This window comes from Plectropomus leopardus, chromosome 12 (genome assembly GCF_026936395.1).
Source record: "Plectropomus leopardus strain MGB_pleo_1.0 chromosome 12, ASM2693639v1, whole genome shotgun sequence".
NCBI lineage: Eukaryota > Metazoa > Chordata > Actinopteri > Perciformes > Serranidae > Plectropomus > Plectropomus leopardus.
This window is the reverse complement of record NC_142187.1, coordinates 23,452,149-23,476,265: the sequence shown is the minus strand read 5'-3', so window position 1 is coordinate 23,476,265 and position 24,117 is coordinate 23,452,149. Positions and strand designations below refer to the sequence as shown.

The 24,117-nt window shown below is 40.3% G+C and overlaps 1 protein-coding gene across 2 annotated transcripts in view; it reads right to left on the bottom strand.

Annotated features, from left to right (window-relative positions):
• Positions 1-2,825: 2,825 nt before the first annotated feature.
• LOC121951415 (tensin-3-like) overlaps positions 2,826-24,117 on the bottom strand; it is a 44,992-nt gene continuing 23,700 nt past the window's right edge. Inside the window, exons 13-27 of one of the 2 annotated variants that reach the window (XM_042497733.2) lie at positions 21,991-23,172; positions 16,652-16,809; positions 16,419-16,551; positions 16,208-16,291; positions 13,080-13,212; positions 11,590-12,149; positions 11,405-11,491; positions 11,171-11,302; positions 8,642-8,737; positions 7,262-7,339; positions 6,970-7,047; positions 5,574-5,742; positions 5,302-5,370; positions 4,593-4,622; positions 2,826-4,461 (exon numbers count right to left, since the gene is read on the bottom strand). In XM_042497733.2, coding sequence (XP_042353667.1) covers positions 4,317-4,461; positions 4,593-4,622; positions 5,302-5,370; positions 5,574-5,742; positions 6,970-7,047; positions 7,262-7,339; positions 8,642-8,737; positions 11,171-11,302; positions 11,405-11,491; positions 11,590-12,149; positions 13,080-13,212; positions 16,208-16,291; positions 16,419-16,551; positions 16,652-16,809; positions 21,991-23,172 — 3,134 coding nt within the window. In that variant the 3' untranslated portion in view covers positions 2,826-4,316. The remainder of the gene's footprint in view (positions 4,462-4,592; positions 4,623-5,301; positions 5,371-5,573; positions 5,743-6,969; positions 7,048-7,261; positions 7,340-8,641; positions 8,738-11,170; positions 11,303-11,404; positions 11,492-11,589; positions 12,150-13,079; positions 13,213-16,207; positions 16,292-16,418; positions 16,552-16,651; positions 16,810-21,990; positions 23,173-24,117) is intronic. The other variant, XM_042497735.2, reaches the window with a different exon arrangement.

The following is a 24,117-nucleotide window of genomic DNA, read 5'->3' as shown; positions in this document are numbered from 1 at the left end:
TACCTCATTACACCTTTCCTCCCTCTTTGGCGAGGCTGTGCAATTTTATTCCCTCTCAGCACCATTAGAGCAGCCTGTCCAGGCTTGTGTGAGGGGGAAATCCTCTTTTACTGCACTTCATAAATGAGACACTGGACATGTGTGTGCTTTGAAGGGAAGACACAGATGAACAGTACTTGTGAAAAAAGATGAGATGATGATCTGCACAGATCAGTCACCATTTACTGTTTCACCTTTAATCTACAGCTGAGAAAGTTAATTTTGCCTGGGGAAATGAGCCACGTCACAAAATCCCTTGACTCCACGTTCAGGTTCAAAAGTTTTGTGCTGCTACTAGCATCCTCTGCTGGTTGCATATTGAACTTGAAGCTATTGAATTCTCTACAGCAGTGATACTCAACTTACGGCCCACCCCGTAAAGGGTGCTGGGTGGCCCCCTAACCATTTTCTAATTCATAATAAAAAATAAAGTGATTCACACTGAAAATGTTTTTGTTCTTTCAGTGTACATAAGGTGCCAGAGTGCACAAAACAGCTAGAGCTTGTTTATCAAAAAAGTGAATCCCCCACATCCCCTGAAAGAGGTCCTAGCTAAGCCCGTAATGTCCTCAAATCCTAAAAAATCCTCAAAATGTCCCCAAATCCTAGCAATTTCCTAAAATCCTCAAAGTTTCCTGAAATCAAAGAAATTTCCCAAAATTTTAGAAATGTTCTAAGATTCTAGAAACATCCTAAAATCCTAGAAGCGTCCTAAATCCTACAAACATCCTAAAATTTAAGGAATGTCGTTAAAACCTAGAAGCATCCTAAAATCCTTAAAACATCCTGTTTATGTCCTAAAATCCTAGAAACGTCCTAAAATCCTTAAAATGTCCAAAAATCCTACAAGCATCCTAAAAATCTAGAAAGTTCTTAAAACCTTTAAAATGTCTTAAAATTCAAGTAATGTGTCTGCTACGACCGGCACCCGGCCTCCTGTCATTTTGCAAAAGTGGCCCCCAAGCAAAGCAAGTCTAATATCCCTGCTCTAAAGTAGCACGAAGTATGTTTCCAGCAGAGTTTCCTCATCACTGACCTCTGGGCAGAAGTGTGTGATCTGCTTACTTTTCAAATCCTCTGACACTGAAGCTAGAAACTAATACTAATACTTCAGCTGTTGTGGCTGAGACTTGAGACGAGACAAGATCTTTGCATAAAGTTTTTGGTTCAGCAATGTGCTTAACCCCTTGAATAGCAGCATACCAGTGGGTCAGTTATCACCGACACATTGTGTGCTGTCTAACTTTATCCAAACCCACAGAGCTTAATTTAAAAGTCTAATGGAGACCCCGTAGGCCGTGTAAAAGAGGTGCACATAGCCGACCTCAGCAAAGTGTTGCCAATGTCGAACTGCCTTAAACCTGCAGTCTTTGTAATGGCAAGCGGGCTCAAACTCCACCGGCTAAAAAAAAAAACAGTCTGGTTGTATAGAAAATAACCCTACTTCTCACTTCATTTATAACCTCTGAAAACATTTTCCCAGCGAGTCTCTGATTGCAAGAGCTACTTTCAAGTCTTCTTCAACACATTATTATGTTCATTTTGTAAATTAGGATCCTATTAAAAAGACCATAAAGCAGGTCAACGTTTATGGGTGTGACTACCTTTTGACTACCTTGTGCTACCATGGCAACCTGTGACTCACAGAGGTATAGCAATGCATATCCTCTCCAGCGCCATGATCTGTCCAGATATGGTCATTTCTGGCTCCAAAAAACCAAGATGGCGATGGTCAAAGTGCTGAACTCAAAGCTTCAAAGCAGTAGTCATCATAGTGGCTACATCGACTTCTTTTATACAGTCTAGGCCTACTGGTGGTACGATCCTGAATTTCAATGAAAATTAAGATGACTATAAATGAAGCACAATGCATTACCATATTTCTGTTAGAAGAGAAAGTGCATCATGGGATCTTCAGGTCAGTGTTAACATCAGCTTTGATACAAAGCTGGAAAAACCCCAAATATATAACAAAGGTACTGCTGTCAGAGACAGTGGAATGAATTTTGATGCATTTTCAACACAAAAAGCTACTGAAGAGGTAACAAAAGCAGGAAACTGTATGTTGACGAAAAGGTTCAACATTTCGCCAAATGTCCTTATTTGTGGTTTCCAAACATGCACCTAAATAAGAAAATGAAAAAAAGAAATAGAATTTACATCACTAAATTGACCAACAGTTGTTACTGTGATATAATGTTTGATAATTTAAAGAGTTGTCATTTTACATCTGAAATATAAGACAGCTACAAAATATAAACTTACCACAGTGAAACATCAGACTCCAGCCTTTGTTGCTAAGGTGATTCGGGTCTACCTGCTTGCATTTCTTTACTGTCAGGGTCAGACTTGGTATAGAGTAATTGATGCCATTGCTAGTGGTGTTTTTAGCTCCTTGGGTAGCCTCTGGGGCTAAAGGCTGGTTGAGGTAAGGGGCATGACATTTCCGACACACACCCTAAGCATGCACCAATCACAACAGAGTGTGGGAGATACAGAGCCAGCTGACCAATCAGAGCAGACTGGGCTTCTAAGGAGGCGGGACATAAACTCAGACAGTCTATTTCAAACACATGCAGCAGGAAAGGGCAGTATAAGACACATGATATGTTTTTTAAGCATTAAAGCATGTAAACCTGTTCTCGTACACCACAAAAACCAAAACATTATATTTTGTTTGGTTAGTTCTTGACAAAACTGAAGTGTACATCACAAACAGATCACTGTTTGTTGGTACCCACTCGCCAACTGGTCCTGGTTATGACGAGCGAATCACAAAGTTTAAATACATGTTTTGTCTTGTTTATTTACAGAACACATCAAACAATGCCATATCAATATACATATAAACTGTTTACATGTAGCATGTTATACACAGAGGCACAGTATTGTATGAGATAAGTATGAGGTACAAATAATAGATAACAAAACAACAAATGTGTACATAATCAATGTAAGAATACCAATAAAACTGTATTGTGGCCATAGGTCCCTCTCTGTGAAACGAATAAGGTTTTATGGTCTTCATCTCATATACAACGTCAACAAGCACTCGACTGAAGTAATAAACAGCTTTAGCTTTATGTTGGTCCCAGAAAAAAGTATACTGTGTATGTCACTGACAGATGACTAAGGTAGCAAATCCCATATTTATTGGTGCAATGCCAGCACTGAGCACTTTTCTTTCTTCTAAAAACCTTTAAAACACAAACACAATTGCAGCATTTACTCGCTCCTTATAGCAGCCTGTCTTCTTTTAAATTCAAATAAAACGTACAAAATGTAGGATACTGATATTTTTTGAAACACTGCAGTGCTGGTAGTGGCCATGAAACCCTCAAAAGAGGGCAAAATTAAGTCAAATTTGGCAGCTGTGAGTGGAATGCCACTTGCACTATCTTCTAAACAAAGTACTGATGTGTTTTTAACCAACTCATGTCAAATGAATATATATTAGGGTTTAATTAAAATATTTTTCTATGGTTTCTCTCATTTCAACACACACACACACACACACACACACACACACACACACACACACACAGACACACACACAATTTCATTAGAATGTCGCTTAGAAAGTGGTCATATTCACATACATCTTAAGAAGGAAATTATTTAACAGGTTCAGAAAAGCCACATTCATGCTGCGCATGTACAGAAAGCCGTGGTTTAAAAAAATAAACATTTACATTGCATAGATAAAATAAAATAAATCCTGTATGATATGTAGCCTGTCCCAAAGTCCAATTTATACAGAATTGCTGCACTCCTTTTCCACCATCCTAAAATCCACAACAAAATACTGCACTGACTACAATTTAAATAGCTTAAATGAAGTTTGTTTTGGTTAAATATTAGAAAAAAAAACATGCAACATGGTACATTTGTCTTGATTTGTCCATAAAAACACTACAAATAAAAAAGCAGCCTTTGTGTTATGTGTTTTATGTACTTAAAATAATAACTAACTGTATAAGACACAACAGCTGTAGTGGATATATGTTTCTTCTGATTTTGTTTTTTTCTCTCTTGGCTACTTTACAGTTCATTTTACAGGAAAGAAAAATGACAGCATAGTACAGTTTTCTACTGACTGATGTAATCAAACATCCTGCTGGTAAGTGATCATTATGTATGTAACATCCCGTTAATATCCGAGGTTAACGTCATTATCTTCAGTCCTTACATTTTGTCCTTTGTTCAGCCTTTCAGTCTTTATTTCTTGTTTCTACTCTCAGTTAAAGTCTGTCCAGGTGTTTGGCTCAGTCCGACGCCTACTTACTCTTCTGCGAGCCAATCATCACCTTGGAAACAAAGTTGACAATAGCACTTGCTGGCTGCTCAGGGTCATGCTCTGCAAACAGGTGACACACATTGTCCATGGAAGTGCCAGTTTTCCTCGCCACAAAGCCAAATATCCTGCAGAGGCGGAGAAAAAACAGTTAATAGCAGGACTGTCGTCTGCCTCAAAGTGACCAGGTTCCTTTAAAAAGAACTGCTGTAATGCTTCTCTGGTTTTAGCAAAATAAAAGTAATAATCATTTCCTTACTTTGCTGAAGGGCAGCCCTCTTTTTTCCACCTGTAAGCAGTGAAAGGAAGACTGTTATTGGCTTGGTAGAACTTTCCAACTGCACATTCAAAATTAGCAGTGACGATGTACGAAAGACATCATTTTCACTGTTGCTGACATTTTCCAGGATATATTTTGTCACACAACTTCTGAGAGATCCCATATTATAAAAATGTCTGATAATCATGTCTTAAAACAAAAAAACAAAACAAAACGGGTATAGGTGCTATATAAACACTGTGAAAGTATCAAAATGCAACAAAGAGTGGGCACAGTCCGTACTCAGGAACTGTGCCTTTAAACGAGCCATCAGGATATCCGTGAAGTTGTGATGTCACAACTATAGAACAGGAGAAACTGCCCCTGTACTGTCATCATAGTCATTCCCCATCTGCAGAGATGACGAGAGTGCAAATGTGAAAGACACAGAAACGCTGACCAATTAGAGAAGTGGGATTTTTTCAAGAGGAGGACTTAAAGAGACAGGCGCTAAAACTAAGCGTTTCATACAGAAGGTGAATACAGGTGTTCCAGCGCAGACAGTTTGAGGAGTATAAAGCGTTTTTGAGCATAAAGGCATGAAATCAAGTTTCAGTAGAAATCCCCAATACAAGTCTGAATCTTAAAACTGGCATACTATGGGACCTTTAAATAACGAGTTTTCAAACTTAAAATGACCAATACTTACTTTCTATCTTGAGGGTCCAACGCACAAAATATGACTGTATTGACATTGTAATGCCTCCTGAAGAACAGCCTAAAGGGGACAGATGGTGGTTATTGTGAGAAAAAGGTCTCTGCATGTGTGTATTAGGGGTGTAAGTAAAATATTGATACATTTGAGTATTGCAATATCATGTTATGTGATACTTTATCAATTTTTGGTAAAAATGATCACCAGATTCTTGCCAGTACTCGTCTCTAGTGTGTATGTAGTGAATATGCTTGTGTGGTACTCACTTCCTCTGGTTGTCAGTGAGCGTGATTCCTTGGGACGACACCTTGAAGTGAACTACAGTGGAGGTTGGTGGGGGGTTGGAGCTCAGAGACATTGTGGTGGCTTTCTGCACCGCCTGGACGCCTGTTAGAGACTCCATCTCCACAGAGCCCAGGTACCACACATTACAGGCTGAAGGAACACACAGATGAAAATAACTGTGGAGCATATGTAGAGTAATTCAGACCACTGAAGACCACATTTACTTGGCTTTGCTGGGGATCACTGATTTGAAATTAGAGCAGTCCAGATCATTACGGCATTGATTTAAATGTAGACTTGTCAGCTAAAAATGAATTCTGTGAACTATGAATCTCAATCACGATTTTGGCTTCCCATAATTAAATGAACACGATCAACTGTGATATTGACGTTTCATAGAAACTCTGCCACATATCAAATCAAGCACTCCCTAAAATAAGAGCCAGCCTTGTTTCTACTGCATACATTTTGGGAACTGCAAAATAAGCGTAAGAGTGCAAGATATACTGTGTGCACCCTGCTTCGCCTGTGAAAACTTTATTGAATGTTGCAGCTTCAGTCAAGCGTAAAATAGTAATATACAAGAGAGCAGAAAGGCAAAATGAAAATCAAATGTCTTGAGCAGAAGGCAAAGAGCTAGTCCCTTAAAGTATTGTTTGTAAGTATTTCAGATTTAGGGCAAGTGGTGTTACACTAAGCAACACAACTAGCTTGTTCAGCCACCTGAAAAATCACCCTTAACTGCAGTACAATGAATGCATGAAGGCCAAGACGGTCAATGCTGCTATTGTCTCATCACTGAATCCCTGTCCCTTGTCCTGTATCAGCTCACACATCCATTAAAACAACCTTGATGTCAGTTTTAAACAAAACAATTATTATAATTTCTATCATAATCGTGCAACATATTATAATAATTAGACGTTTAGCCAAATTCCTACCCTACCTGTGACGTGATTTAAAAATAGCAACAATTTGGCCTCTTTTAGGTGTCAAGAGTGAAAATTTGACATCCTCAACTTTTGCTGTGTAGATGAATGAAGTTGATAAACAACTAGATACAAAATATGATGTACGCTCTAGAGGGTGATGTTTTTTCTTTGAGAACTAGCATGTTTTTCCAAAATGTTGTACACATTCTTAGCCGTTCTATTGTCTCAAATGTCTTGAAAAATTGTTATGGAGCCCCGAGTGCTTACAGCATCTGGCTCCGCCTCTCATATTGAGTAACCAAGTCCCACAGTCCATAATAACAGGACTGGGAAAATTGTGTGTGACAGAGTTGCACATAAGGATTGTGTCTGTGTTTATGCGCAGTGCCATCATTGCTTTGTCATAATGTCTATTCAAGGAAAGTGATCTTAGACGTCTGATTACCTGCACCCTGTTTTAGCAGCTCAGCAGCAGAGTTGGTGACTGATTGTGAGGTAGTCTCCACAACATCTTCAAGAGGATCTGTGAACAAGAAAGGTAAAAAAAAAAAATAGTCAGGGAGATTCTCGGGTGAAAACCACAACAGCTTTATAAATAAATAAAATGACTAAACGGCCAGACGGGTTAGCAGACAGACAGATATATGTAGCCGCAAAGCCAAAATAATGTTTACTTTATAGTGTGACCATGTTTTCCTCTACAAAGATAGATCTGTGACTGAGTGTTGGGCGTTTACCTCTGTCAGGTATGATAAGTTTGCAGGGCAGGGCCAGCGGGGTGATTGAATGCTGGCAGACCAACGCAGTTAAACTTCCTATAAAACAAAAAAGATATCACATCAATATTACAAAGAGATTTGATGATATACTGCAACAACAGTATTTTGTCTTTAACTGTAAACTGCAGGAGTGCATAACAGTTTTTTTTATCATCTTTACTGCTTTTATACAAACAAAACTAAGACAAAAACACAGCATCAGAACTATTGATTAATAATTAATTATTGACCTTGCTCTGGCCTTTGTGTGCATCCAATAAACTGTAAGTACAATAGGTTACATATTAAATGTTTTTTAGCATATTTGTCCCTTTTTAGGTGAGTGTTGCTCTTTTTTTGGCTACAGCTGGTCATGCTAATTAGACCCACTTACATTTGTTAAATGTCTGCAGTCTTAGCTTCCAAATGTGCAGAGCCTGTGCTTAATGTAATGCTGCATGTAGTGCTGCATGCACAATGTAGTCTGCAAGTTTAGTTAAATAGTGTTAAAATGTATGTCCTATAATCTATTATACAGTACTAATTGCTCATAAAACGTTTCATTATTGTCAATAAAATCATACAGTAATGATATCTTTATTTGTAAACTTTATTCATTTTTCCCATTTTCTGTTAGACTAATCTGCTGTTCTCTCTTTGAGAATAACCCATTCTTTCCTTCAAAAATATTTCCTGAACTCTATTTAACCACTGTCTGTTTCTGTTTTCAAGTTCTTATAATTATCTTCAATTACCTTCCTTCAGCACCCCTTTAGTAAAAAAAACCAAAAAAAAAACCAACATAAGTAAAAAAAAATGGATTAAATAAATAATTAAAAATAAATAAATAAATACATCTTTTAAATGCTTCTTGGAGACTATATACCCTAATGATTCGGTCAATTCTGAAGTCACTCTATCACTAAATAGCTCTACTTTTGGGCATGAGTACACAAAAATTCTGCATAACTTCTGCAACTGTCACATGCATACTTTTTATATGGTATGTCTAAAAGTGAGAGAAAGGAAAAACACAGATATCACAAATGAAAGCAAAACAAAACAAAACAAAACATACAACTACAAGTCAGGTGAGAGGAAAATATTATCATTCTAGTTAAAAATGACACATAAAAATATGCAACATCAGCAGGCAGTGTAAAATGTGCAATAACCTGTCATGTTATGCTGGAGATGACATTATCAGTCAGCAGCTAGTGGTACAATGCGCCACACACCAATAGAGGGCAGTGTGGTGTGTGAAGTCCTTCACTTTGTGCAGTGAAGTCAAACAGCCGGCTGGTGTCCCTCTTGTTAACCAGCTGCAAAGAGAGATGTTTTAACAGAACTTGCACTCACCAAAGTATGGCTCATTGGGGCAACCCTTCAACCGCACTCCTTTCTGGGTACACTCGATCAGGAAGTGGCGGACTAACTCATTGGACAGATCGCCTCCTGTTTGAAAAGTAGTACAGACAAAAATACAAGAAATTATTGACTCCTCTTAACAGTCTGTGGTCTGTTTTAGCAAATCTGTCCTCCATCTGACACCCTAGATTCACTCTGACCCAAATAACCGCTCCAAGCATTTATCTCAGTGCAACATGAAATTTCCCAGCCTTGAAGAGTTACATAAAACACATTAAATCGCTACACTCAATCTCCCCAGAGATTAATGGGATTATGATTCAACAGAAGCGCCTCTGAGGGGGCAGGAGGAGTCTATGTGAGGAATGTCTCCACACAAAGGCTCAGAGAAAGGCCCGCTCCTTAAGGTGGGTTGGGTTTCACACTTAGAAGGAACCACAATGCCCTGAGCTGAAAGTGTGGAGAAGCACCGTGTCAAGATGTCACCACAGGTGCCGTTGGACTGCGTAGGGGTGAAGACAAACAAAAGGACAGGTGTGAGTGGGAGATAACAATTAAAGGGTTGGGCGCCATGGTGGGCTGGTGTAGGAGGGCATGAAGGCATCCTTTGGGGCCTCATGTGTTGCTTTTGACTGAAAATACACTTGATAACTTTCTGATACATATTGTCAGATTTCATGTCCTCTGGTCCTGAAATAGTGATGAGTGAATCTCTATCATCACTCAATCAGCCTTTGTTTTCACGTTGAAACACGGCCAGAGAACGTTCGGCCGGATTCCTCTTTCCAAAGAAATCCCTCCACATCATTTGCTGAATAACAAAATCGAAACGTGGTCAGTATTCGGATATCAAGGTTCACAGATGTGGAATGATTAAGTACACCTTATCAAGAATCTTTCAAAAAAAATTAAAAGGAAATTATCATTACTTTAATTCATGATGTTTAATTATTATTTTTATTTTTTTCATTTACACTTTGTAATGTGTTCTATGAAATTCTTGTATTTTGTTGGATAAATGTTTACTCACTGATTACTTTTTTTTGCTCTTTGATTTAATTTGTCTTTTGTTTTATTTTACTGTAAAATGTTAGTTTTAAGGGTTTTGTTTTTTCGCTTTTGTTATTGTTTGTTTGTTTTTGTCAAGTTGAAGGGGGTCTGTTTGTATGTCCATATGATTTGAGGGTTTTTTTTGGGGGGGGGGGTTCTTTAATTCTACTGGATTTTATGCAGTTTTTAATTTGCTCAACTCAACTCAACTCAACTCATTTGCTATACCAAAATGTAAGTAAATAAGCGAGCATCCTGTTTTGACCCCAGTCCCTGGGTATTACCTCCATATCAGACAGAGTTATGTGGGGCAGACAGCCTCCCAGGAGACGGCCCTGGGATCTCTTGGACCCGGCACATCCTTTGTTAAGCGGTGAAACATTAGCTGTACATCTAAGACTATCAGGCAGAAGGGGGTCTGTTTGGCTCTATCCCGATGATGCCCAGGAGAGAAACACATCGAAAAGCTCTCACACACAACACGCTCTCATGTTCCAGCATTAAGACGAGTACAGTGGGCTGTAACTGTAGACGGCTTTGTGTGTGAGTGTGTGATGGATGATTCCCAGGAAATCTGTACAGCTGAACCAATCTCTAATATCTTCATTGTGATTACTCAAGGAATCATTTCACCTTTCAAGAAATAAACTTCTTGTTTTTTGTTTGTCATTCTGCAGACTTAGTGGACTTTTTTGTTTGTTTGTTTGTTTGTTTGTTTGTGTTTGACCAAGTGAGGTTGGCTGTTTTGTCCATCTTCCAGTCTTATGCTAAGCTTGGCTAGCCACATCCTGACTTCAGCTCTACATTTCACAGACATGAGAGTCATTGAAAGCCAGTTAATATTGGTATTTTTAAAAATGTTTCAGTGTTACTTTGACTTAGCCCACATAATAGAAGCACCAGGATATATACTATAAGGTAACCTCTGCACGGTCCAGATATGTCAATTTTTTTTTTAATGTTAACATTTGTACATTAATGTAATATGAACTTAAACTAAGGTGTATTACCGTATGAATATCAACACAATACTCAACCTAGACTTTTATTCATTTTATCATATTTCTTTGCTTTTCATACATTTATTTTATTTCATTTTATTTATCTATTATTTATTATTTTTTGTTTATTTTATTTTATTTACTCATTTATTCACTTATTTTGGGGGGTGAGGTGTGGGGGTGGATTACATGTTGTTAAATCTCAAATTGTTGTACTGATTTTGTTGATTTTGTTCAGGTGTCCAGTTTTTTTTATCGACATACAAATATCTTCCATAGAGTGTGCCATGTTTTTTCTTTGGACAATAAAAAACTGGCTCTAGACAAGTCCACTCACGTTTTTACATCGGCCATTGTAGTTCTTCACGCTGAGCACACTGGAGAAGTTTCAGTTCTGCGACCTCGCCGCTAGATGCCACTAAATCCTAGACTTTTCAAACAAAAAGTTTGTCATCCTAATATACCGTACCTTTCTTGGTCTGTTGGAGAACTGAAGGTGGTGGAGTAGCCACCTTCATTGCCAGTCCATAAGCCCCTCTGAAGGAATGACTGTCCCGCACGATGAAGCAACCAGGCTCCTTGTCCTTCAAGACTGAGATGGCTGAGTGAGGAGAAAGATAATTGTGAAAATGCTCAGTAATTCTGCAAAAAAGTTTCTTTTGAATTTATTACTCTGGAACAAAAGTGGAAACTTGGAGCCTACCTTGATCCCTTGAGATATCTGGCTTGTACCAGAATTTTGATGTGTCCTGCACAAATTTTACAGTGACCTGCTTGCCGGCCAGCACATCTGGAAAACACGCAATTATCAGCCAAATAATCAGTACAATATTAATTTGTGTGGGGTTATCAATGAGGACATAGCTTCATACGATGACTGTAGCTTACCGGGCAGAGGTGAGACTGTGCCCAGCGTCTGAGCCGAGAGGTCAGGCAACACGTTGGGGAAGGGAATACTCAGGGAGCTCCCACTGTGAGGACTCGAGAACCCGCTGAGGGCTGGAGACGCTGTTCCCAGCGAATGTTCCCCATCCGACGTCCTCTTCTTCTCTGGCAGAAGTGGGGGCTGCATCTGGGGCAGCTGTAACTGACTCTGCCCGTCCATGGAGGTCAAAAGTTCCCTGTCCATGCCTCCATTTCCCAGCAGATTGGAGGTGGTGTTTGGACAGTCCATGCCGTAGCCGAGACCCGAGTCATCCTGCTCCTCGAAGCTTTGAGCAGGACTGTGGCTGTGAGCGTAGCGAGCCATACGACTTCGCTGGCTGCTTCGGGGTGAGCTGTGGGCGTTGGGAGCAGGGTGGATGTGGGGGTGGTGCAGGGGAGGAGAGTGGTGGCCATAGTCCAGTGACATGGAGTGTGGCGGCGGTTGTCTGGTAGAGGGGTAACTGCTCAGAGATGAGTGGCGGCTCAGGACGGGATGCTCTGGCCAGGACTGGTTTGTGGATGAACTTCAGTCAACAGAAAAAAAGAAAGGTCAAAAACATACAGAAAATACACATTGGTAAAGCTTCTTTTTAAATGTAGCACACATCTTAATCACATTTTCAGAAAATCTGCAAAAGAAAACAAATTAAAGCACTTCTATTGTGTGCATCAAGAACTGCTGATGGTACAAGTTCTTTCATCAGATGCCATTAAACCATTGAAGAAGAAGAAAACCATGACAATGCCGGTAAAATCTCAAGCAATGGAAAAATGTGGAAATGTTGCACTTCAGTTTCTGTCATGTATCAGTTTTATGGAACATCAAAGTCTCCATCCCTCCACACAGAACTGATGTTTTCATCTGCTGCCATATCTTTTAGTCACATGCTTTATGTCCGTCATCATTCGATTGCCAAGGCGCACTTCGTCACGCTGTTTTGTAACCACCACCACCTCAGCCAAGTGTAAAAAAATGTTGCAATATTTCAACTATTTTCTCAAATGTCTGTTTTTATCATTTATGGTTATGATTTCTGAAGCCCGAATGCAATCACCAGAAATAAAAAACTAACGTTAGGCTATCGACGAACAACACCATGCCTTAACATCCCTAACACAGCGGTGCTGTAAGCCGTGTTTGTCGCTATAACGTTCTGTAATCTCATTTAGCAACTGCCTTTTTTACCACACATAAATCCTTCAAAATTCACAAGTGGGTTATTTACTGACGAATTTCATGTTGCAGAACAAAATGTGAAAGTCTTGTTAGCTTGTGATAACCACAGACCTTATTTCAGGCTTCTAACCAAAAGTCCATTCAAAAAACCTTTAAGTCGAGGGACGCGGGAGTGCTGAAATGCTAACTCATTTCCAGGTTTTAGGACTCAAGCCTGGAGCACTTCATAAAAAATGATCAGCCCTGCTCAAAGGTTGTGGATAGGACAGATCTGTACCTGTCTGTCCACTTATGGGTCCCAACAATAGAGGCAGAGTGTGTAGCACTTAGCGTCCTGTGGCAGTTGATGGAGGAGTCTGATAAACCGTCAACTCCAACATGACTGATCATCTCTGGATATCCCCGGGGTTCTGTGTGAGAGACACGAATTACAGACAGAGAGTTAAAATAGGCATAAATAAACTTTTTGTAACAAGAACAACTATGAAAAAACTGGCCATGAAATGTGCAAAAAAAGAAAAATGCGGGAAAGAACTCTGGGTTCTGTCCAGCAACAAACAATAAATTTTGGATTTGAAATGAGATGAAAACTGTCCACATGGCCTTGAACCAGGCCATCTATCTCTATAAATCCAATCACCAATTACCCCTGCCACAACCCACGGAGTCAACAAATCAGACTCCATTTCAGCTGGAAATTAAACGCCCACTGACATAATTATCTAAGAGCTTTAATTGCAATCAGTCATAGCCTGAAGCCACTGACAGCCCCAAATCTAAAAGCTCATGTTCCAACTCTCGCTTCACAGCAAAGTTCTCTTTGAGTTACTTTTATAGGAACGAGAGGTGCAAAGCTGAAAGAGTGGCTGGTTTCTTCATGTCCCTGTTTCCCCTCTGTGTACACAGAGACACTTTCATGGGGGAAGAAAAGTTTTTTTGTGTCATGCCTCCTGACCCACAGTAACCATGGAGATGTGGCAGGACTGAATGTTGCGATTCTTGCCTGGGTGTCTGAAGTAGTAAGAGGCACAGCGGGGGCACAGATCTGCTCCCAGGCCCTGCAACCTTTAGACATACTGTAGATCACTATGGAAACAAGTCCACGAGAAGTCAACCTCGAACGAAAATTAGAGGAAAGGTTAAGTTCATGGAGAGATTATCCATATGTATATGGGAAGTTCCCTACTAGAACAATCTTACGCCTCTGTGACAATGCTGATCCAATAACATGCCACACAAAACACAGCTAACTAAAGGGGTAACCTCTGTTTTTTTTTAAAACTGGACCCTATTTTCCCAGATTTTGGTGTCTAAGTGGCTAATAGGAACAACCATAATTTTGCATCAACTAAAAGTGCTTATTTTTGCCACTGACAGGCTCAAATTGTTATTACAAGTGTCTGACAACATTTTGGAAAGGATCCCTACAGAGAAATACCTTTTTGTTAAAGAGTAAGATACTTTTTATTTAACCAGAAACAGCCCAAAAATCACAGTACATATTTTCACGTCTAACTGCATGAATTAAGGGTTAAATTAAGACAATTAAGAGATTGTTGAAATAAATGAAAAGACAAACGAAAATGTTTTTTATGAGTTTGACTTTGTTTCTATTGACTTTGAGTGAAACGTGTTTTATGTTGATGAAATTTCAGGTTATTGATATGGAGTCTGGTGCGTTTGTGATGGTGATTTCAGGGTTTTTCTCTGCTTAAAAAAAAAAAATCTTACTCTTTAACAAGACGTTTTCTGTAGGGATCCTTTTCATAAGTAGTTAGACACCTGGAATAATAATATGAGTCTGACATTGACAAAAGCAGTCCCTTTAAGATGCACATTAACTGTGCAAACATGCCCCAAAATTTCCTGGCTGCCAGCTGCAGCCCTGTCACTCCATACTGGACCAATTTCAAAAATTGTTTTTCCCCATAAGTCACCTAGACACAAAAAAAAGTACCAAACCTACCCATTATTTAAATGGCCAAAGGTGCAACATACACGTCAGCAAATAGGTGCTAAATCAATTAGGCTATATAATCAGTTTTATGATAAATGTTGAGTAACCAATATAAAAAACGAAAGGATTTTATATCAAAGTCCACAAATGCTGGTACTTCAAAAGAGCTATAAATACACACGTCTTCCCATCTCTGACAATCCTAAAGCCAGGGTGTGTTCCACCTCAGATAAACACCACAAAAGAAAACACATACACAAGAAGGAAACAAAAAAGGCACAGTGTTAATCTGAAGAACAACACTTCTATGTCTAAAATAGTTTTCTCCCCAGGCCTTGACCACGCAGACATTCTCCAAAAACCAAACCTGAAGGGCAGAGACTGGGTAGGAATCTCCCTGCATTCACATTTATGAGACGTCTTTGTTTTCAAACCTCTGTCTCAAAAACCACTAAATTTCCACAAACAACAATGTCACCATTATTAGGTAAAGCAAGAGGGAGCTGAAATAGCTGCGTTCTAATGAGATAGTGGATTCAAACATGCAGTCACAGAGCAGACATGAAAGAGGACTCTGGCAATTACCTCCCACTCACTGCGTGTCTTTTGTCACTCACTAGCTTTAATTGGTCGAATGGAAAAACACAAGTTAATAGGAACACAGGGGGAAATGTTAAGAGCCTTTGCACAAAGAAAACAGTCTAAAGTTTTTATTTGTTGTTCCTCAGTAACTGGGTCAACTGTTTGAATTTCTATGATAAGGTGCCTCAAATCCATAGGCATAGAAAAAGGTCAAAAGATTCATATTTTTAGTTCACAATGGAATGACATTTCTGCATTTTAAATATATGCTGTCAAATTACATAGAGAACTGTTTTCTATGCTATGTTTCCCAGAGTCTATTCTTAAACACTGCTTTTATGTTGACAGGGAAAGACCAATTTCTTCCTTCTGACTGAGGAACTTCCACAATGTGTTCATATGCTGTGTTTTAGAGCCAGGCGATACAAAGATATTATATCGTATCGAGATATGAGACTGTATCGTCTTAGATATTGGATATTGTTATACCATGATATGAAATAAATGGGTGTTTCATGATTTCAAAGGTTGCATTACAGTAAAGTGATGTACTTTTCTCAACTTATCAGACAGTTCTGCTTGTTTTAATACTTCCATATACCTGCTTAGTCCTTTTATCTACGTTACTAATGATTACTGATCAAAAATGGAATAGTGTTAATATTTTTTTAAGTACCAATAATCATTCCTACAATATTCACATTAAAGAGGGAGCTAGGTTAAAAAAACAAATAAATAAATAAAAAACTGTAATGTTTGATTCTGTCTTCCAATTATAGTGCTTTTGAGGACATTTAAAGATATTAAATATATATATCGTGAGCCATAATGTGTTCAGACTGCTTTTAGAAGACATTCAAACCTACCTTGGTCTGTTCTGAAGCCTCCATAAGACTGCATGCTTGGAGACGGTGTTTGCCTGAAGTGAGTCAATTCTGACATACTTTTAACTGCCAACACAAAGGACACAAAGACGGGGACATTTAATTTAATCTAGCAAATGAGTCACAAGTACATGCCGGATCAAATGATTAAAGAAACCTATTTACAGTGACACAGGAAACAGACGGTACTTACCATAAGGTGTTGGTGGGGAGATGGGGAAGGCAGGAGTGGGCGGAGTCATATCACACCCGGCCTCGACCCCGCTGTCAGCGTCTGGGCCCTGGGCTCTGTAGTCAGCACTGTCAGTCCTGTACAACATGGGGTGCTGTAACAAACAACATACATACATGTGAACAAACATACAGGATAAAATCATGAAGTGGGAAAAATCCATTAAACACTATGTTCACACATGCTGTGTTTACCGGGGACTGTGGCACACAGGGGGAGTACGTCCGCTGACCCCTGTACTCTTCGGTCCCACTCCACCCTGAGTTACAGAAGCCCGGGTGATCCGTGACATCACTTCCTTGGCGACTCAGACTCCGTGTGACACCCACCCGCCCCTCACTGGACTGGACAGCTGGATACACACAGGTAGACAACGGCAAGCAGGTCATTAAATGTTAACAGATTTACAGGAATCACTGAGTTCAAGGAAGTAAAATGGTTAACCGTGAAAGGGAAAATAACAGTGCTTTGACCTCTGGTGCACTGAATGTTCATCTAGACAAGGTACTATTGAAATGTCTTTTTGAAATTAAAGGGACAGTTCACCCCAAAATCAAAAATACAGACTTTTCCTCTTACCTGCAGGGCTATCAGTCAAGATTGTTTTGGTTTGAGTTGCTGAGTGTTGTAAATATCGTCCATAGAGGTGTCTGCCCTCTCTTCAATATATATAGTGGCATGTTGGAATTATTTTCTTTCTACCAAACGTCACCCCCCAATAGTGTCACGGTGCAAAAAGACGGGATGAAAGGCTTGAGCTTGCAAGGATGACGCCATTAATGTTTACATCTTGCACATCAAAACAGGCTAGATTGATAAATAGCACTGCAGATATGAGGAAAAATAGTTAAGTTTTAAGTTTTGATTTTGAGGTGAACTATCCTTTTAAGTAATAACAGACAGGGTTGGGCAATGTGGTTGCTAAATAGATAACAATATTAATACAGGTATTTTCTGATATCAGTGTATCAGGATGACAAATGTATTCAAAGTCACATGTGAAAACATCAAGTTAATGATTAAATCTATTAAATTTGCCCCAATGCACTCTCCATAATCCTCCTTATTTTGTTAGTTTTTTAGTTGGAACCTGCTCATTCAATCATACAGGATCATATCATCATAATAAGATATAGCTGAAATCATTACATATAATTCTGATTTATTGCACTGAATTCAATTCACTTTCTGATGTACACAATTTTTTAGGCTTTGGCTACTTGAAAGACTACCGTTTCATGACTTCTGTGAAAACAAAATTGGGATTAATGACATTTGAATTTAGTCCATTCATAAAGTGACAGCATCACACTGCTGACCCCAGTGTGCTGCCTGCAGTCATGTTTTGAGAGGACAGCTGAGGAATGCCAGGGGTATGGCTGGTGGGCTGGTGGGCTGGAGGGTGTGTGTGTGTGTGTGTTTGTGTGTGTGTGTGTATATGTGGGGGGTCAATGTTGTGACTTCTCTAAAGAGTGCTGCCACTCAGCACCAGGGTGTTAATTTGAGCCCTCCCAGCGAGCCCTGACCTCTCAGCCCTGAAGAATGCTAATGGTGCAGAAGTGTTAATGCCAGGGGATCATTACTCACTCTGTCTGGGGCGTGTATGGATGACAGACAGTGTTGTGCATGCTTGGCATTGTTTCTTAAAGTATTTATCACTGATACAATATTCTTCTCACTCATTGTGATTTAACATTACAGCTATGAGAGACAGTTGTGGAGACAGGTGAGAGTGGAGACAAACTCTTTCTCTGCAATGACTCATCATTTCTGTAACCTAATATACCCTCTAGAGTAGGGTTGGGCAGTGTGAGGATAAAAACAGTGAGGCAACAGAGATTCAGCTATTTCCACTAAGGTGTCTAATGTCTCTAGTTGTATCAGGCAGCAAATCAATAAGCAGGACAGCCTTAAATGGGACTTACTCTGCTCATCTCCAGGTTTGTACATCAACTTTGGGTTTCTACTAGAATATGTTCACATGCTTTAATTTAAAAAAAAAAAAAAAAACATTTTATTTTCCGCATACTGTCTGTGGTGGAACACCTGTATTCACCCTGTGTCTGGGCGGCTCTCTTTATTGTCTGTCTCTTTGAGGACCATGTGGAAAAAAAGCCAAGTCTGCTCTGATTCATCTCCTGTGTCTCTGTATTTTTGCCCAATAATTGTAGCCAGGGGGATAAATATAACAGAGTATAGCAGCACTATCTACTGTGAAATCATCAATTAATTCTTGTAAACCAAAATCTTCATAACTGGACTGTTTAGCAGGAATATGATCAAAATCAACATGGACAAAATCATCACCTACAGCCAAGATCACATGTTCACCTGACATTAGCATGTAGCTACATGTAGCACTGTAGTTTCAGCTAAGAAATTAATGTAACAGAGTAAAGCAGCCTTTTCTATAATGAAAAATCACCAATAAAATCTTGCCAACCAAAATCTTCACAACGTGACATGTTCCAGCAGGAATATGTTCCAAATCTGGGAGAAATGAACAACATCCACAATCAAGATTACATGGTTTCCTAACATTAGCATGCAGCTACATGTAGCACTGCAGGTTACATAATGGAAACACTTACAGCGGCACACCTGGTGCAGATGACCATAAAAAGAAACCTGTCACCAGCTGATGTCAGCTTGTCTTTAAAGTAGAATAAAAGATTGTCCTGAGGTTTTTACTCTAGGGGATTACTTTTATATACATTTACTCATTTTTTGATATTTGGGCCATGTTTAATATGAACACTTGAAATTGTAACATTACATATCTATATATATATACATATATATGAGAGAAAATATGAAAAATTCTATCGGGTTCCCTCTAAGACTGTATTGGCTTTACAGCACTTTTGCATCAATGTGATTAACCCCTTAATGTAAGAGGTATTCCATTCATTGCACAAAGCCATAACACTCCCATTGGGTTATTTAAGTGGTAAATGGTTTTATGAATTTTCGAAAAATGTACTTATGATCAAATTATGGTGATAAAAAAATTACCTCAACTGTGATAGATGATTTCATCCATAGTGGCCATCCCTATGAAAAAGGAAGAGGACTTACGTTCTTCATAACTAATACAAGCACGAACAAGGGCTGCAGGTGCATTTTACACACAAATTGTATTTATGAATCTTGTGCCATAATGTTGTTTGACCAAATGTATGATACACTAAATTTCTCCTGCAAGCCCAGAACTCTCTTAGTTTTTTTTGTCAGGTGCCATCAGTCCCTTTATCAGCCCAAGTCCCACTGACACAACAGAAATACTGTAATCATCCTTCCTTCAGCTCCGCCTTCTGTTTTTCTTCACAGTGAAACATTAACAACACAGAGGTGTGGTGCATTGATGTGACGATGCCAGCAGGAAAAACATGACCGGTCTAGTTACATGGATCCTGAATGTAAATTTAAGCCAAAAAAAACTCAGCTTGAACTGCTTTCAACAGCCAACATGAATCATTCATAAAAATCAATATAATTTAAGCAGCCTTCCTTTATGATAAATAGCTTCTGCTCCAACTTTATGTTATAACACAACACGACAGAATGACTCGGAGCCATTACTCCTATCATCACCAGTGCATACAGATGAAAGCCTACATTAGAAACAACCCATTACTTTCTATAGGTTATTTGTGAATTAGCAGTAAGTTATAGCCCTCAGCGTTTGTTTCTTGGAATGACGCTTCCATGTAGCTGATTTGCACAGACAGGTACGCCTTTGGAATCGAATGGAAAAAACATTGCCTCTGGCCTCACTTGTTCCTCCCTTGGAAATTCCTCAGGCCTCCCCATCTTGTGCCCCCTGCAACCACATGTACATGCTGGAGTGTGATTCACGCATTGCTAACACCCACGCCAACTTTCTGAATTTTCTCCGCCTCGCTGTTTTCAGCCAAAGAATGAAAAAACAAGTTACACTGCAGCTAGTATGAATATTTTCATGTCAATGGGGCCAAACTTGACAATCTGTAAGACTGGGGCAAAAAAATGTTCAAGTCTTTGTAGCATGGGAAAGAGAGGCATGTTGTTATCTTGCAGTTTATATAGACATTTAAAGCATATTGGTTAAAGCAGAAAAACATTTACTGTATTATTTTGCACTGTTTTACGATCTTGGAGTGCATCCTTGAACATGGTCCGAGGATCAGTTTCAACATGAACTAAGTGGAAATCATTTTGTAGGATATGTAATGAAGAGGCACTTTGTTGCATTACAGCTGTCTGTACGAAAACAAAGGAGACATTTTAAGATTACAGGTGCATATCAGCCAGTTTCACACTGCTTTTTCAAGGCTGGAATATCCTGCTATTGTGCTGCCTTGCAGTTCTGTATTTTAGGTACAATCGCAGAATTGGGGGTTGTAACAAAACTGGAAAAACAGCAGGATGGTATCATAGGCAGGATGGGTGTGATGTTTTGAGCCACCGTAGAAAATTTTTAAAGCAGCTAGCAGCAGTTTGCAGCTAACTCAAAGAAGAAAAACAGTAGCTTTAAATATCAGCAAATTGGGAAAATAATGAGATAATGCAATCTCTGTATAAAAGGGCTGTTGATTAGAACTTTAAAGAGTCTGAACAGATGGAAGTGTGATGAACATTAACCCTTTAAAAGCTGGATCGACATAATTTTTTCTTGTGCTGCACTCAGATGCCTTTCAACCTGAGCAAATAGGTTTGATTCTCTTCAAACATGGTAAAAAAAACAGCATTATTCTTAAAAAAAAAAGGGGGGGGGGTGTCCAGAAACTATAGTTATTATATCAGAATTATATATTTAAAAAAACTCTTTTCTTTTTCAAATTTTGGGGTGACTGTTAAGTTGCTCATTACCTTCTTCCCATGTTTTTCAAAGACATCGAGCCGATTTGCTTAGGTTTCAAACAGTTAACCCTTCAAACAACACATCTATGAGAGATGACTAACATTAAATGAAAGCCATGCTCTGTGTGTGTGTGTGTGTGTGTGTGTGAGTTAAAGCTTCTTCTGCACACAACAATAAGCAGTCAGTCTGTGGGAAGTTCTGAGGGAAACACACTTTTAAGGACTTTGATTTGGTAAATATCTGTATTCCTCAGTGTGCAATCTCTATAATCAAACACTGGGAGACGGCGATGTTCACAGAGGTCGATGACAGCTGTTCTCCCTCTCCTCATGTACCGCACTGATCCTCTAGTCAGATAGCTACACAGGCAAGTCTGGACAGCGCTCTTCCCTCAGATTCATACTGAAAACATCTGAAAACCTGGCAACAACCCTGCTATTTCTGCCACTAAAACACGCCAGGTGGGAGAGGGAGAGGAGGTGTGCTTTGTTAAGTAAACTCTATAGTGAAGGGGGAAGAAAAGCTGTTGGAGAGACTCTGTTTTGAAATATTCTACTTAGATTCATCAAAGTTGTTTCATATATTTGCCAATTTATTTCTAGCACAACTTCTCTGCTTTCACACATTTCTCGACATATCCAGACCACACCACATCATCACCACCACACCCAGACTGTCTGACTGTCTTACCTGTCTGCTGTGTGTTTTTCAGGCTTGCTGCGTTATTATCGTTGAATCTGAGATTGATGCCGTTCGAGCATTTGGAGACTGAGCCGTTCACGTGCGTCCCACCGTTCCTCTTGATGCTCCCTTGGCTCGATACCGGCACAAATGAGGGATCCAGATCCATGATCAGCTGGTTGAGCTGGTCGATGGAGTTGTCGATGTCCATTGTGAGAGATTTGAACTCCTCGTCACGTTTGTTGTTGTTGTTATTGTTTATCGTCGCCTGTTCCTTGTATGGCGCCGTGTTCCCCAGAGCATCTTTCATCATGTCCCTGGTAGGGCCCTGTGGTTCAGTGGGCATACCTGCTTTGGGTGGACTGCCCCCTTGCTTGCTCCCTGGGTATCTTTCTGTGTCGTTTCCATCCTCGGGCATGTAGATAAACTGTTGTGCGGCAACCATCTGCTGCTGGCGAACCCAGGACTGCGTGGAGTAGCTTCCCTGTCTGTAAACGTGCTGCTTGGGCACGGGAGCACTGCTGGGATTAGCGGAGGCCACGGAATTGCTCCTGGAGTTCATGCAGCTCCTTCTAGCCTCAGCATAGCCTCTCTCATACTCCTCCATAGCAGGGGGTGCAGGGTGGTGGAGGTGGTGCTGGCTTTGATGCTCCTCTGCTCCAGGACTCCCGAAACCATCTGACAGCAGGGAGTTCTGGCTGCTCTTGTGGCAGGAGGAGGACAAGGTCCCTAAGCTGTCCACACTGTGCAGATCATGACCTGTTATGACCTCATCGTCCAGGATGTCCGTTTCCCTTTCTCGGGGTCTGGGGTCTCCGTTGATGTGCACTTGCGCTGGGACTACCTGCTGGATGCCCAGTCTGGTGCCCTGATCACCCATCTCCCCCAATGAGGGGTCCTCAAGACCAAAGCCACTTAATAGGCGCTTCAGTTGGACCTTTTCCTGCTGGCTGGGGCCCTGGTTAGGCCTGATGGTGGCAGTGGAGGTGACAGGAACAGGTGTTGGTCGGTCCGCCCACAGAGAAGTGCTAGACAGGCCCGAGTCACTGCTGACAGAGAGGGCGTGGTCGCTGTGGTCAGGGCTGGAAGTGGCGGAGGTCGTGCGGGCCCCTCTGCCCAGCGTCGCGTCTCCCCCGCCGGGGCTCCTCTTGTTAGCCGCTTTGTCCTGGGTTAGGCCTTGAGAGCGTGGCGCTGCAAAATAGAAGAGATGCAGCGCTTCATACGGTCAGCCGGTATGGGCACACAGAGACACATAGAGACAGCAGACGGACACAAACGGCACAAAACCACAGACAAAACAAGATCCGGTTAACGTGTACAGTCACGTCGACCTTCATCATTCAGGATCTGTTATGGAAAACTCACACAATCACACCTCACCTGACAAAGACAACATTCCAGACAATACAGACTACAAAGAACTAGATGATAAACACAATGAAAGAAAATATGTGAATCATCATGTTAAAAAGATCTCCTAATTAGATGTGTCAGAGAAGAATCCGTCTTTTTGATATTCTAGTTCATTTTAAGCAAATATTCCTCTCATCTCGCCATTACAACTCCCACCGGGCCACAAGGTGAACGGCCAAGGTGCTTCAGTATGCAGCGTGCACCTTAGACAAAGGTGTTCCTCATGCTCAGGTTATATAATAGATGTTAAGCCTCCTGTATGCCACTACAAGAGTCAGACAGCCATGGATCTTTTGAGTCTGACCCCTGCATTCCTCACCCCGCTGTGATTAAGCCACCCAACTCCCCTCTCGCCTGCCCCCTGACCCCAGCATATGTCTAAACAACCTCCTTAATCCTGAGAAGTGAACGAAAAGTCACACAAGTCTTTTTTTTTTTTTTTTGCAAGGCAAGAGTCAAATCCACAAAAGCAAACAAGGAAAAATCAAGCTGGACTCACGCGAAATGAGGGTCGGAGAAGGAGTGCGTGTAAGCGGCTTTGCCAAGAAACTTTCCCTGTCACTCTGTCCTCAACAAAAGAAAGCAGGAACACGACTCCTACGCTTCAATCTGCCGCCTTAAGTACTTGCCTTTCAGTCAAACCATGACTGGAGGATTTGAATACCAGACACGCATGATAAAAGCTCCCCCTCCTCCTCCTCTACAAACGCTCCTGTATGTATA